We start from the raw sequence: 13,824 nt of genomic DNA on the forward strand, positions 1-13,824 counted from the left end.
ATAATCCTGAATTTGAAACCCAGAAGGCAAATTGGTGGGACTTCTCAGGGAGCTGGAGTAGCAGCTTAATAGTAAGACTGTGCTGGATTAGGAAATCTTGCTCAGGAATTAGTGCTGAAAATGCCATCCTAATTTCAGATTTGAAATGAAAAGCATTTAAATATGTTCTTGGAGTAAGTGTACAGTTGCAGTGAATTGACCAATGCACTTTTAATTAACTTAATGTGAACATGTTATAAGAAATCTATATGATAGGTTGCATAAAGCAGTCCTTTATGTCACTACAGAATCTGTTTAAAATGGTGTGTCCTGTGGAGGAGCTTATACCCAAATAGGTAATAAAATTTGTGGGGGGGGGGGAATGCATTAAACTGCCAAATAGCATGCTACTACTTGGTAAGATGTAAGTAGAGGAGGTAGTTTTACTTTTTCAAATTTGTCTGGTAAGTTCATAGATTGTACACAGATTTCTTATCCTGAGACCGCTCAACTCACTCATGTCCTCCCTCTTTAGCAAAACTAAGTTATCAGTGGAAATGTAGTCTTATTGATTTATTTATTTTTTCTGTTGATAGAATTTTTCTCAGTATTACTGTGAGATAAAAAAGCCTTCCACTCCAAACAAGATAGCACAAAAAAGTAATTAGGCAAACAGCATCAGAAGATTGAAATAATATAATGTGGAGTAACACTACCCAGCATGACAAGCTTTCGAAAGGAAGCACAGCATTGCTCCTGAACCAAAACTGCGTGGTAGAGCTTTAGTCTCCTGATTATTGCACACTTTCTAAGGCCTTGGGGAGAAAAAAAATGGAAAAGAAAACCATTCTGCCTGAGTTTCCTCCTTTATGAAGAGCAGTACAACTTGTATTCTTCATGAGGCTTTCAGGCAGACCTACACATATTAGGAAAACAGTGACCTTCATGCAGGAAGCCCCATAGAAAACACGAATAACACAATGGTAAGCTCTCTTAAAATATATATATATWTTTTTTTCTCATCTTTACCCCATCTGCTCTGATGTGGTATATGCTAATACCTGCTCTGCCCAGGGAAACATCTGCCTGTCGCATGTGCTGAGTGCCCAGGACAACAGGAACTGCAAAACTAATAAAGAACTGGTAGCGGTGTCAGCCTTGGCTGCTGGCTAGCTCCAAGCTAATAATAACTCTCCCTGTTTTCTTTATGCCCGTTAACTAATTGAGCTTAAATACTGTGGTTAGATAGGTGAGCGCGCTGGAGATCTTTCAACCGGCTATAAAAATACACTGGCTAAAGATAGGAAGTGCCATTAAACTGATGTCCTAAAGCACATGCGGCACACCACACGTAAAAGTAATCTGAATGCTCGCGATGTTCAAGTACAAAACCTCTCACGTGGGATGAGTGCGGCAATCTTCTGGCCACTAAAATAACTTAGCTAGGGTGTCAGCAGTGCTCCCTTCAGATTTTTTGGGCATGCCTTAATTAGAAACATTGCTCCAGAAAGGCAGCTGCCACCGATTAGCAAGAAGTCACCTAAAAATCAGCCAACCTGTTTCAAAGAGTGCTTTAAAGACTGTCAGGAACCAAACTAGCCAGCAAATCGGATCTCCCACCGCGTCCTTGTGTTAGACTGATATATAAATATATAATGATATTAATGATATATAATTAATGATATATGATATAAAAAGGCATATTCCCTTGTCGGTAACCCCTGCTAGCTCCATGCGTGCCCAAAGAGCCTGACAAAACTGTAATTATGCTGTTACATGCTGGGGCGCTCTTGTCAATGGCAAAGCAGTGGAAAGCCTGGGTTGGGGACAGGGCGCTGGCACTCGTCACCGGCACCTCGTGTGTTCATTCGACGTTATACGCAGCCCTGCCTGCTGATGGAAAAAGCATCCTCAGCTCCCCCGCGGCATTTGACATAGGAGAAATTCTGTACGGGTTCCCCCAGTGTTAACGGATACGTTTAACTCTCGCCTGAGAAGCTGTATAGAACAGTTTTGCCTTCGCAAAGACATTTAAGGCAAAAGACATCGCCCTCTTTTCAAGCTATCCTCTGGAAAGCAAAAAAAATAAGAATAAAATCAAAGCCTAAACAACCCCGAACACTTCTATCATCTCTGTTTGCACTGATTCCAGCATGTTTGCAACCTGCCCAGCCCAGCTTCATGGCTCTGTGCTAAGGAAGGTGCTTGCCCCGCTTTGCAAGCAGGGCAGCCAAAGCCTAAACCCACAGTATTTCACTTCACAGAAACCTCCCAGGCACCAGGACACCCTCACATTTCTGAGAGCCACCCTGGAAAGTATTTAGTCCCTGTAGTCCTCCTGATCACTCGTCAGAGACTTGGAAACGACTGAATTTCCACTCTTACACAGGAGGGGATGGGAGAGAGTGCAAATTCTGCACCTCAGCCTCCTCGGTGGGCTCTCAGCACAAGAACTGTCTCCCCAGTAAATCCTCAGCCACCTTGAAAAGCACATATTTTCCACCTTCTGCTGAACTTGTGCCCCGTATTCCGTACTTCAAAAGTCTCTAAAACAGACCAAATCATCCTGAGCAAGGGGGCAACCAAAACACCCCGAATTCTGGTTTATAAAAGTTTCAGGGATGATATTCTGTGCATCCAACAGGTTGAGATCTCCTAATACCGTTGCCTCCAGGAGCAGAGTATATATCTTCAGGATGACTAGGGATGAGATGGCAGCAATGTCCGGCAAGGATAAATCAACTAGTAACTTCTAAGAACTTTTCAGGACGGTGAAATGGAAACCAAGGGCATGAGAAGCATCCTGTAAGCCTTTGCACTATGTCAGATTTGCATAGCTCGGGAACAACTGGTGGGCCAGCATTTCCATACATCCTTTCACACGCTGGCTCTGGCAAAAAAATGTGCCATGTAAGAGCCGGATTAAATGTACGTGGGTCTAGCTGAATCTGGAAGGCAAAAAAACACCCAACTCCAACCCCGACGCTAATGGTGCTGTGGCAGGGACAGGACCAGAAACACCCACAACAAAAAGCAAACCTCAACAGAAAGCAGTGTCTGCATTTTTACCCAGCAACTGGAAAATAAATTAGTTATAACTAGAGGGCCCAAAACATCAGAAGGCTTTAGGGGTTTGGGAATCGGTGCAATGATGATGATGATGATGATGATGATGATGATGATGATGATGATGATGATGCAAGTGGAGGCTGTTACCCCCTCTCCTGCCCTGGCTTGCAGCTCGGGACGTCTTGGTGCTCTTCCCAGCTCTCCCACTGCTCAGCCGCGGGACCTTGGGCAAAGCCGCTTCCTCTGCACTTCCCATCCCACCCCCACCTTAATTCAGCCCCGACCTCTGCCGACTAGCGACTGCGCCTTGCTATACGGCGTGAAAAACACCAAATGCAGTGCTCCTCTCCTGCAGCGAGCACCCTGCTGCTAGTGCAAACCCCACTCTGGCCAGGCAGGAGCAACCGCGGAGTCCTCGTGCACGAGCTAGGCGCCCTGTGCCTTCGTGCCATGCACGAGATGCCATGTGTAAGCGGAAACCCCGGCAGCTCCAGCCCGCTCCAAGGCACGGGGCTCGGAGCGGAGCTATGTGACTGCAGGGCCAGCCACCGGAGCGGGGGGAGGAGATGGCCAAACTCTTAATTAATTGCATCGGAAAAGCAGATCAGGGTAGATCACGCTGTCCCAGACAGCGGGACAAGGGCAAGGTGCAAGCGCTCAGCACATCCTCATCCGGAGAGACGTGTCCGTGGGAAAGGATAATGGCCCAAGAGGAGATGGGGTGCCTGGGCTGCGAGGGAGAACTATCAAAACTTGGGATTAGATCCCAAAATACTCCCCCAAGGGCGAGGACAGGTAATGCCGCAGCGGGCCAAGACCCGGCAGCAGCATCCCCATGATGGGACTCTGCCCCAAGACCTCTCCAATGCCTCCTGGCTCCTCTGACAACCTCAGCTGCCATTTGCTTCCTGCGCCCTGGGAAACATGGAGCAGGAACATCGCCATCGGCTTTCCCTGCCGCCTCGAGCATCCTCCCTGCTCTTAACGAACCGTTAATACACACTGTCCAGGCCCCCCAAGCCGAGCTGCCGAGCGGCCCCGGGCCCTGCTCCAGCCTCTGGAGCCAGGTTATTCCAAGATCTCCTCCCCAGCACTGCATTTCCCTGGCCAAGCTCCAACGCTGCCCGCGGTGTTGGGTTTCCCAGCGCTCGGACGTGGCGGCAGGGGGAAGAAGGGCCCAACGCCCCAAATGTGCTGCTCCTCTCTGACAGTGCAAACAGGGGCCACAGACCCTGCCCGAGCCCTGCTCCCATGGCCCCGGGGGACGCAACCGCCCCCCTCCGCTCTGCCCTGGGGGGATGCTGCCAGCCAGGCGGTCATGCTGTCACTCCTTGGTACGGGCTCCTGAGGAGGGAGCTGGCTGCTGGTGCCTCGGCCGGAAAAAGGGGAGACTATAAATATCCGCTGGCCCACGTGCCCTGCGGATCGGGACGAAAGCGACACCCCGCGTCCACGTCAGCGAGCAGCGCGCTGGCCCCAGGCACTGGCACGGTGCGGGGCCCCACTCCTCCTGCGGAGCCTCGTTCTTGCCAAGCCAGAAGGAGCCCGGACGCAGTTGTGCCCTCGTGCTGGACCGCGGGGCTGCAGGGCCCGGGTTTGCAGAGCTCCCCCAGGTCAGGCGCCCACGAATCAAGGCAACACCCCAGGGCATTGGGTCCTGAGCGTCGTCTGGGCGCTTAATGGCAGGGCAGTGCCGGCTCCCGACCCTCACAGCCCCCAGGGAGAAACCCCCGTCCCGTGCCACTGCCCCCTCTAACAGCTGCTCCGTGGCCAGAGGGACTTTTGCTACCTGTTTAAAGAGGGATTTGGCCGGTGATTCCCCAAAATCAAATTTGCGCTGGGCAGGATGTTGGCTGCGGCTCCGGTGGGCACTGGGTGGTCAGAAACCCCCTCCGCACTCCTGGAGCGGCCAACCAGCGGAGAAACCCAAGACCTTCCCCAACCCCAAGGTTCTTCCCAAAATACCAGGACCCTCTGCAAACCTCAGGGACCTTCCCAGACCCCAGGACCCCCCCCCAAAAAGCCTCAAGACCTTCCCAGAACCCAGGACCTTGCCCAGAGCCCAGGATCTTTCCCGAAACCCCAGGACCTTCCCAAACATCTAGAGACCTTCCCCAGAAGGTTCAAGGCGTTCAAGGAGCTGGGACACAGCTCTGTGCAGGGGCTGCTCTGCCCCGGCTGCACACAGAGAGGAAAATGAGTTGTAGCTGCCTGCAAAAGCGCCCCAGGTTAGGACCGTCCTCCCCGCTCCCACAGCATGAAAAGAGGCGCCTGTCCCTTCGTATAGAAACCTTTATTTTGTTAAAATCAGAGAGCCCGGCCAAGCAGCCCACGGGACTGCAAAGCCAGGCGAGCCCGGAGCTCCGAAACCCGCGGACCAGCATATCGGAGACCCTGCACTGCGCAAAAGGGGAGAGCAACACTCACACGTTTCCTCGCAGACCTGGTCCTGACCCGCTGCTCCCCGCTGGGTCGACCGCAGCACCCAGTGCAGGGAAAACTGGAATGGGATATGGGCATGGGTGAAGAAAAAAAAAAGGCATGCGCCATTTCGGGGAGTGACAGGCAGCCCGCACGAGCCCTGTCCTCGTCTCCGCACGCCAAGGGCTCACTCCCCGTCGAGGGGCAGTGGGACGGGCAGGGAGTTTCCCTTCCCTCCCTGCAGAGCCCGGCGCTCCTGCACTGCTGGGGAAGGCCACGGGGTCTGGGTGCGCTTGGTCCGCATGGGAATTGGATTTTGGTCACGTCAAGAAGGGCAGGGGGAAAGGCGCAACACTGGGGGCTTCCCAGTGCCCTGCCTTAAAAGCTGAGGGAGCTGCAAACTGCTCCGCGTTCCTCCCCCTCGGCCAGGAGCGACAACAGAGCCACAACAAAAGGCAGCAAAATCCACGTTTCTGACATTTTTCTCCTCCGTGCACATCACCTCCCTGAGCACATGCACCCCAGCGGACAGGCAGGAGCCAGGGAAGGAGGGAGAGGATGCACCAAGGAGGAACCGAAGCAGAAGCAAATGAAAAGGGTATTTATCACCCTGCAGCAAGCCATGGTGGGAGGAATGCGGGGACAGCTACCGGGAATGTCAGAAGGCCACACGGAACCAAAAATTGCRCTTGGAAAAGACCTTTCTGGCACCTCGGAGTCTCCACATGGGCCAGTTCGCCCACACCGGAGCCAAGGAGTCCCAGGGAAAAGGCACAAGAGGAGGATGAGGAGGGCCCGACCTGCCAGAGCTTGGCCAAATCCCTCCAAACTGCCGACAAAAACGCAATTCTCGGAGTACATGGGACAGAGCTAGAAACCCCCCAGGGAGGGAGAGCAAGCACCGCAGGGCGGACAGATGGATTTTGCAAGTGATGAGCTGCCACAAGGGTTTCAAAGAGATTTCCCCCCCCTAGAAACCCCAAAGGCCAGGACGATGCTGCTGCACAGGGCAGCAGGTAGAGACGAGGCTCCCAGACRCAGAACAGCCTGCGAGAGGCAGGAGACGCCAAGAGGACACCCGCAGGGCAGACGTGGGGCCGGGGATCTCAGCCGCTGCCCAGACTGCCCACAAAAAGGCAAGCGTGAGCTGAGACCGTGCCCAGCATTGCTGGGAGAGCGCCCCTGGCTCTGCATCCCCTGGAGCATCCCCTGCCTGCTGCCGCGCGGCGAGAGCGGCATCCAGAGGCATGAAAACAAGATAAAAAAAGAAAAACATGAAGATAATGGACCACAAGCCCCAGCCCGGGCAGTTTGTCCGCTCAAGTCCTCTACTGCTGCTACAAGTTGGAGCAGAGACAGCCCTGGGTCTGGACAGCTATAGGTGCAGGGGTGAAATGACAGCTGGAGGCCCGAAAATTGGAGATAAGAAACATCAAGGAATTTGCTGAAGGCTCTCAATGGACCAGCTCCTCAGATGAGGAAGGGGCAGAGCCACAGAGGTTTCTACAGCGCTGCCTCCCGCGTTAGCACAAACGAAGGATTCTGGAAAGACCAACTACCACGGCCCAAAGACAGCCAGGCTCCAGGGGTCGCCGGGACGGCACGTCGGGACCACAGTCTTTGGGCAGCCACATCGCTACACTAAAAGCTGCTGCAATCCACTACTACTCAGACCAATAAAGCTGCTCTGGGCAAATAAGCAAAGCTGGGCCGTGTGGGGCTTGGTGTCCCTTCCCCAACGGGCCTGGCAGCCACATGCCTCCCCCTTCCCTCCCGCCCCCATCGGCACTGGGGCCCGACCTAGCGGATGCTGCCATCGCCCTCGCCGCTCTGCAGCTTCTCCCGCTCGATGGACCACACCAGCTCCTGCACAAACTTCATCTCTGAGGCCACCTGCTTGGCCAGTGCCTCATAGTGGTTCTCCAGCTTCCGGTAGCGCCTCTTGAGGCCGTTGGCCACCTGCAGCACACTCTTGGTCTCCTCCTGGGCTTGCTTCTTCAGGGCCTCTGTCTTCTGCAGTTCCTGTCGGATTTGCCGGAGGTCCTGGCTGATGCTTTCATTCTCCTCTTTGTACCACGACTCCTTCTCCTCGTAGATGGAGAGCAGGGCCTCAATGTCCTCCCGGAAGGACTTCTTGTTCCTCTCCAGCTCCCGGAGGCTCTCCTCGGCCGCAGCCACCTCCTCCATGACCTTGGAGAAGCGCTCAAAGTTGATGTAGGTGTTGTTAGGTGGCATGCTGGAGTGGGATTTGATGGTGTACTCCTTCAGGCGCGTGGTCTTCAGCCGGCGGCGCTCGGGCTTCTTGCCATTGTCTTCGTTGCGGACATTCCTCCTCTTGATCACCTGCAGAGGAGAGGGACGGCCAGTGTCACGCAGGGCAGGTGTCGCGTGCGGGGCATGGTGGGAAAGGGACCACCAGCTCATCCCTCAGCATCCACCCCCAGGACAGGGGAACACAGCCACCAGCTCTGCCCCTGTGCAAGGGGCTTCGGCTCTTCAGCGAGGCTAAACTAGCTCCAACTGGGCTAAAGGAGCGGTTGAGAACTGCAAGCTCACAAACATCCCCCTAACCTCTTGAGTAACTTCTTACCTTAATCCAAGGATGCTCCAGGCTTTGAGCTATTGTCATCCGCTTCCTGCAACGACAGCAAGGCTGTGATCAGCAGGACAGAGGTTTGGCTGCCCTTTTCCCAGTTAAAGTAGGGCCTGGAAAACTCAGATTTTACCACCTTTGGGGCACAGCTAAATGGATGAGTCCAGACAGATGGACAGACAAGCTCACTGTACTCAGAAGCAAACCTACAACAAGCCTACAAGAGGCAGAAAATGAAGAGCTAAAGAAGATGGGGAAAGGAATAAGCAGGATTTTTAAACTCCCAGCACAAGAAAGATGGACAATGGCCTTCAGGCAGATGAGTCAGGGTGGCAGCAGATGTCACGGTTGCTCAGCTCGGTACCCCAACGGTGACAGGAGAGATGAGGGCTGCCTGCGCATGGGCCATCAGGGACACAGGGACCATCCACCCCTCTCCCCAGTTAATTCCTGTCTGCTCCTGATCTCCTACTTGGGATCCTTAACAAGCAGGCGCCGGATGAAGTCCTTGGCCAGCTCACTGGTGTTGCTGAAATACTCCTCGTCGAAGTCGTAGTTCACGGCGGATATGTTGGTCAGGGTCTCTTGCTTCGTTTCCCCCAGGAAGGGGGAGGCTCCACTCAGCCTGCGGTGAGAGCGGCTTGTGACCACCCCGAGCAGCCGACCTGCCGCGGGGCCGGCCCCTGCCATCGCCGGGGCCGTGAGCGAGGCCGGGGCAGAGCTGCGCACGGGAGTCCCAGCTCCCCGCTCTTGCACCGATCCCCCCAACCCTGCTTATACTCACAGGATATACGTGATGACCCCGATGCTCCTGGAAGAGAGGGAAAGACGAGGTTACGGTGCAGCCAGCAGATCAACACTGCCTGGTAGCAAAGGTGTGCAGAAGAGGGCTCACTCACCACATGTCAGCCTCCAGCCCCAGTGGTTCGTAGTTCACTATTTCCGGGGCTTAGGAAGGAAAAAGGGGAGAGAAGAGACTTATTCTGGGGGAAGAATCCAGCCACTGGGTCCCCACCGACGTGCTGAGGCACCGCCTAGCCAGGGGAGCCCCCACTGCTCTGGGGGAGAAGGGCTGGCATGGGGCAGCCAGCTGTGCCCGGGCTGAGTCACGCTAGCAGCTCCCCAAATCACAGGACCACTGGCAAGGTAGGGAGGCAAAAACCCAGGGATGCTTGGCATCTGCTGCTCTGCTCCAGAGGGGTCGGCTGCTCTGCCTGCTCTGCTGCGTGTTTGCACAGGTTCAGGCAGGATAAAGTCAGCAATGCAAAAAAACCCACAAGGGGTGGTTTGAGAGAGAGGTGAAACCTGGCAGATTGCTGGAGACAGAAAAAGCAGAGACTTTGTCGCGTGCTTGGCTGGAGTACTCCTCTGCAAGTGTCTGCTGTGGGGCAGGACAGACCTTGGGCCACTCTCCGCAGCACCTGCACATCCCCATGGACTGCAGGGATTTGGGGGGCCCTGATATCCCTTTCATTCCCGACTCACAGGGCCTCTCTCCAGGGCTAAGACAAAGCTTTCAGAGCCCAGAAGAGCCCCGCACAAGCAACGCCCACCCGGGACTCACCTACAAACTCTGGGGTCCCAAATATGTTCTTGAACTCGTTCCCTGCTTCGATCTTGTGGGCGATGCCAAAGTCGATGAGTTTGATGCGAGGGTTTGGCACGTTCTTGTCCAGCAGCATGATGTTCTCCGGCTGCAGAGGAAGAGGAGCAGGCGTTTATGGCCCCGGTCATGCCGGCTCCCTGGCCACGTGTTTGCCCACAGGAGCCTCGCAACGCCCTGGGCACCTTTTCCCAAACAGCTGCAGGAGCTACAGCCTCTGCGACCGGCATCGCAAACACACACCAAAGCGATGGACGGGCAGGGTCACTCCACCAGCACAAACCCGACCACTCCACATGAGCAGAAGTTGGCCCAGATGGTAGTCTCCACTTCCCAGCTGTTAAATATGGGATCTTTACGCCTCCCCATGTCCCATGAGAATTAACAGAAAGCACCAGGCTGCAGTCACAGCCAAGAGCTCCCATCCCAGGGTCCAGAGCTCACCTTCAAGTCGAAGTGAGCGATGCGCTTGGAGTGCAGATAGTGCACGCCGTCCAGGATCTGCTTCAGGAACTGGGTGGCCTCCTCCTCCGTCAAGGACTCCTTCTCAGCCAGGAAGTCGAAGAGCTCACCGCCCGAGACCAGCTCCAGGATCAGCACCACGTCCGTTTTGTTCTCGAAGATGTCGTGCAGCGTGATGATGTTGGGATGCTGGATCTCCCGCAGGATGTCCACCTCCCTCTCAATCTCCTCCCGGCTCACGCCCCGACGGCTCGATGACAGCCGGCGCTTCTTGATGAATTTGGCCGCGTATTCCAGTCCCGTCTTCCTCTCCCGGCACTTCCGCACGATGGCAAACTGGCCACTGTGGGAGGCAAGGACGGGGCGAGGTGAGAAGACCTTCTGCATCGCACGTGCCAAGAGCCGCTTTACAGCAGGGTCTCTAACACAGTGAGGATGGTGGGGACCCTGCGCTCGTGATGGAGGAAGCGCGATTCCCCCTGGCCTGCCGGGGTTCAGGGCGCTCCCATACACAGCCAAAAAAGCCCTTGTGCTCAGTTGCACATGCAAAACCCTGCTCCTGCAGCACTGGATTGGGATGGGGCAACGCAGTCTCTAAAGCAGAGCCCAGAGCAGGCTAAAGCCCAAAGCCCTTCCTCCAGGGACTCTCAGGCAGGCTCCTGGGGCACCCCAGACCACGTCGTTTCGCTCCTCAGCCCTGTATCCCACCCACCGCGCACACCACCCCAGCTCAGCAGGAGCCGGCACTTAAATCCCCATGGAGCGGCACTGCGTGGGACGGAGGAAGGAAATTCCTTGCGAGGACACTGCAGCTGCAGACCCGTCCCAGCGGTATCCAGGCAGCTGCGGATGCTATTCTCACCCTCGGTCCTTCCTCGAAACATGCCAATCTGCCCACGTTTCGGGCAGCCCCTGCCTGCAGCCCGCAAGGGCGGCTATCGGAGAGCAGACCTCGAAACCCAGCGGTCCCCAGTTGACCAAAGCTTTCATGGAGCATGGGCAGGGCAGAAAAAGAAAAAAGCCTGAAATAAGAATAACTGCAGAGCTGACAGCCTAATTCAGCGGATATTTCGATCAGGGAAATCTGCTACCGGCCCCAGGCAGCAGGGCTGGGATGTGGACGGGGCTTTTTGCATTTACAGGTGTTTTAAGAGGGGGGTTGGGTTGTTGCTGCTGGCACTGGCCAGCATCACCGGCAGCAAGTAACAGCGCGCTCAGGGTCGGCTCGCAGCAGTGGACCCGGACAACTTGCCCTCGCATGGCCGAGCACCCTGCGGTCCCTCCGCAGGGATGGAGAAGGGCCCTTTAACGGGGCCTTCCTCAGGAGGAAGAGCTTCTGCTCCATGCCCCCAGCGCTGCTCCACGTCCTGTCCCCTCCCCGCAGGCCCAGGACGTCCCGGCCATTGGCTGTCCCCGCCAGCATGCGGTGACGTGACGTCTCCGTCACCGGCCACAGCTCACCCGGACTCAACACTCCTTAAAAGGCCCGGATTGGGGCCAGAGCGGACCAAACCGAACCGCTGCCAAGCCCAGAGCCCCCCAGTCCTACCTCCCGTCAGCCAAACCCTCGCAGGGAGGAGGGGGGAAACGGGGCTGTTAAGTACTTAAAGTTGATGCCCTTTGGGAAACGCAGCAAGAAGGTCACTTTGTCCCCACCTCACCCTGCTGCGTATGGGCAAAGAAATATTCACGAGCCACAGGGGCACTTCGAGACACCGTGGTGGACGTGGGGGCTCTCAGGGTGAGGGACGCAGCCAAGCACGGGCAGGCCCAGCCCAGAGAGGCCCCAGGCCAAACCTCACCCCCTTCCGCCACGTCTCCATTCCCGCGACAGAGGGGGACACAGCGAGAAGGGAGACAGCATGCGGACCTTGCTCCCCACGGGCTTTGCCAGCAGCAGGGAGCCATGAAGGCACCATGGGGCAGGCTCGGAGCTAGCCTCCCCCCAGAACCTTTTCCTCACTCTCTTTTTTAACAGCAGGCAAAGGATGCAGAAAACGAGCAGAGCGACCCAAGGGCACTACAGCATACAGCCACCCAGGGTAGCTGCAGCAGCTCAGCATCGTATTTGCAAGCTTGATCCCATGCACAGATGAAAACCTGCACCCAGGTGCCCCGTTAGCCTCCACCTGCAGCTCAGACCTGGACCTCAACCAAAACACGACCCCAAGGGCAAAAAGGACTCAAAACAAAACAAACCAGAACCGCTTTTTAAAGCGACGTCAAAGGCATTGGAAAAGTTCCCCCTGAACAATGATTTTCAGGCTCCTGAGAAGCAGCTCCCAGAAAGCCCCGCTCTGGACCCGCAGAGATTTGAGGCAGACCCTGAGCCTTGGCAGCAAGCCCACGCGCACAGGGCTGCACGGAGCTGGCATGGGCTAACATAGCGCTTGGGAATTTGAGCTAATGAGCCAAACGAATCTACACCGAGACGCATGCCCGCACGCCCAGAGCTTTTACATGCCGGATGATTAAATCCCATTTGCATGGACTGATTCAAGCCATGATTTGTCCCACACATAGAGAGTCACTRAGGCATGGACAAAAAATGCCAGGAAGCCACAAGCAGCAGCCCAGCAATCCCAACCAAATTGGGATGCGATGGGAGCTCTGCAGGGAGAAGCCAAGGCTATGCTGAAATAGGAGCAAGCATTAATGTTAATTAATGAATTTTAACAGGCACTAGTAGTGCCATGCATCAGCAGCACCGTCACTCCGGGGAAACCATGCTGTCTTGGACACACGGAGGCGGTCCCAGGGATACCGCAACTGGCATGAGGCGCAGGCAGCACAGGAAGACCTCGAGGTCTGTAGCGGCAGGACGAAGCTCACACCTTTGCAGCCCTGGCAGGAGAAGCATCTCCATGCTCGGCCAGGGCAGCGCATGGTTTTGGCACAAGGAGCGCAGCCACCCGCGGCCGCTCCTCCGAGAAATGCCGGGAGCAGAGTAAACCGCTCACCTGCCCAGCTCTTCCCCCATTTCATAGTAATCCTCCACGTTCTCCTGCCGGAAGGTGGACATGGTTGCAGGGCCCGACGCGGCGCAGCCACTCCTTTGAAAGCCGAAATTTTCCCCAATTTCACATGCAGGGGCAGATGCTGGAGAGGAGCTTCAGATCAGCACTTGAAGAGGGGAGAAAACGGGGGTCTTAGGTTCCAGCACGTGACGCCGCAGCACCTCCACCAGCATTGAGCCGTTGGCCCGTCCCACCAACCTGCCCTACCCCACCCCATAGCCCCCACATCCGCAGCACCCTCCATCCCTGACCACCTGTCGCCCCCAGCCCACCCCATAGCCCCCAAATCCAAAGCCACTACCCCAGCCCACCCAACAGACCTGGCCATACAGCCCCCAGCCCACCCCACAGCCTGCAGAACTGCACCCTGACCCCCCTCGCATCGCACCCCATAGCACCCACCCCCATAGTCAGTGCCCCAGTCCAGCTGATAGATCCCAAATTCAGCATCCACTGCACCCCCTGGCCCTCCACCCTACCCCACAGACCACAAACCCACAGCCCCTACCCTAACCCCCACCACCCCCATCCCGACCTGTAGGCCCCAAATGCAGTCGCTGCCCCAACCCAGCCCCACAGCCGCTGCCCCAGTGCACAGTCCCCGGCTGCATAGCCCCATCTCATCACCCCCAGCCCCACAGACACTGCCCCATCCCACCAAACCCCATGGTCCGGTCCCC

The 13,824-nt window shown here is 56.0% G+C and overlaps 1 protein-coding gene across 1 annotated transcript; it reads right to left on the reverse strand.

The window, feature by feature from the left end:
* Positions 1-5,326: 5,326 nt before the first annotated feature.
* Positions 5,327-13,307, reverse strand: DAPK3 (death associated protein kinase 3). The gene is made up of 8 exons (XM_026078680.1): positions 13,088-13,307; positions 10,110-10,470; positions 9,627-9,756; positions 8,962-9,010; positions 8,847-8,873; positions 8,535-8,687; positions 8,060-8,105; positions 5,327-7,812 (listed from the first exon to the last, which is right to left on the reverse strand). Exons 1-8 carry the CDS (start codon positions 13,147-13,149, stop codon positions 7,270-7,272), a joined length of 1,371 nt encoding a protein of 456 aa, XP_025934465.1. The 5' UTR covers positions 13,150-13,307; the 3' UTR covers positions 5,327-7,269.
* Positions 13,308-13,824: the final 517 nt, after the last annotated feature.

Source organism: Apteryx rowi, unplaced genomic scaffold (genome assembly GCF_003343035.1).
Source record: "Apteryx rowi isolate R43461 unplaced genomic scaffold, aptRow1 scaffold_482, whole genome shotgun sequence".
NCBI lineage: Eukaryota > Metazoa > Chordata > Aves > Apterygiformes > Apterygidae > Apteryx > Apteryx rowi.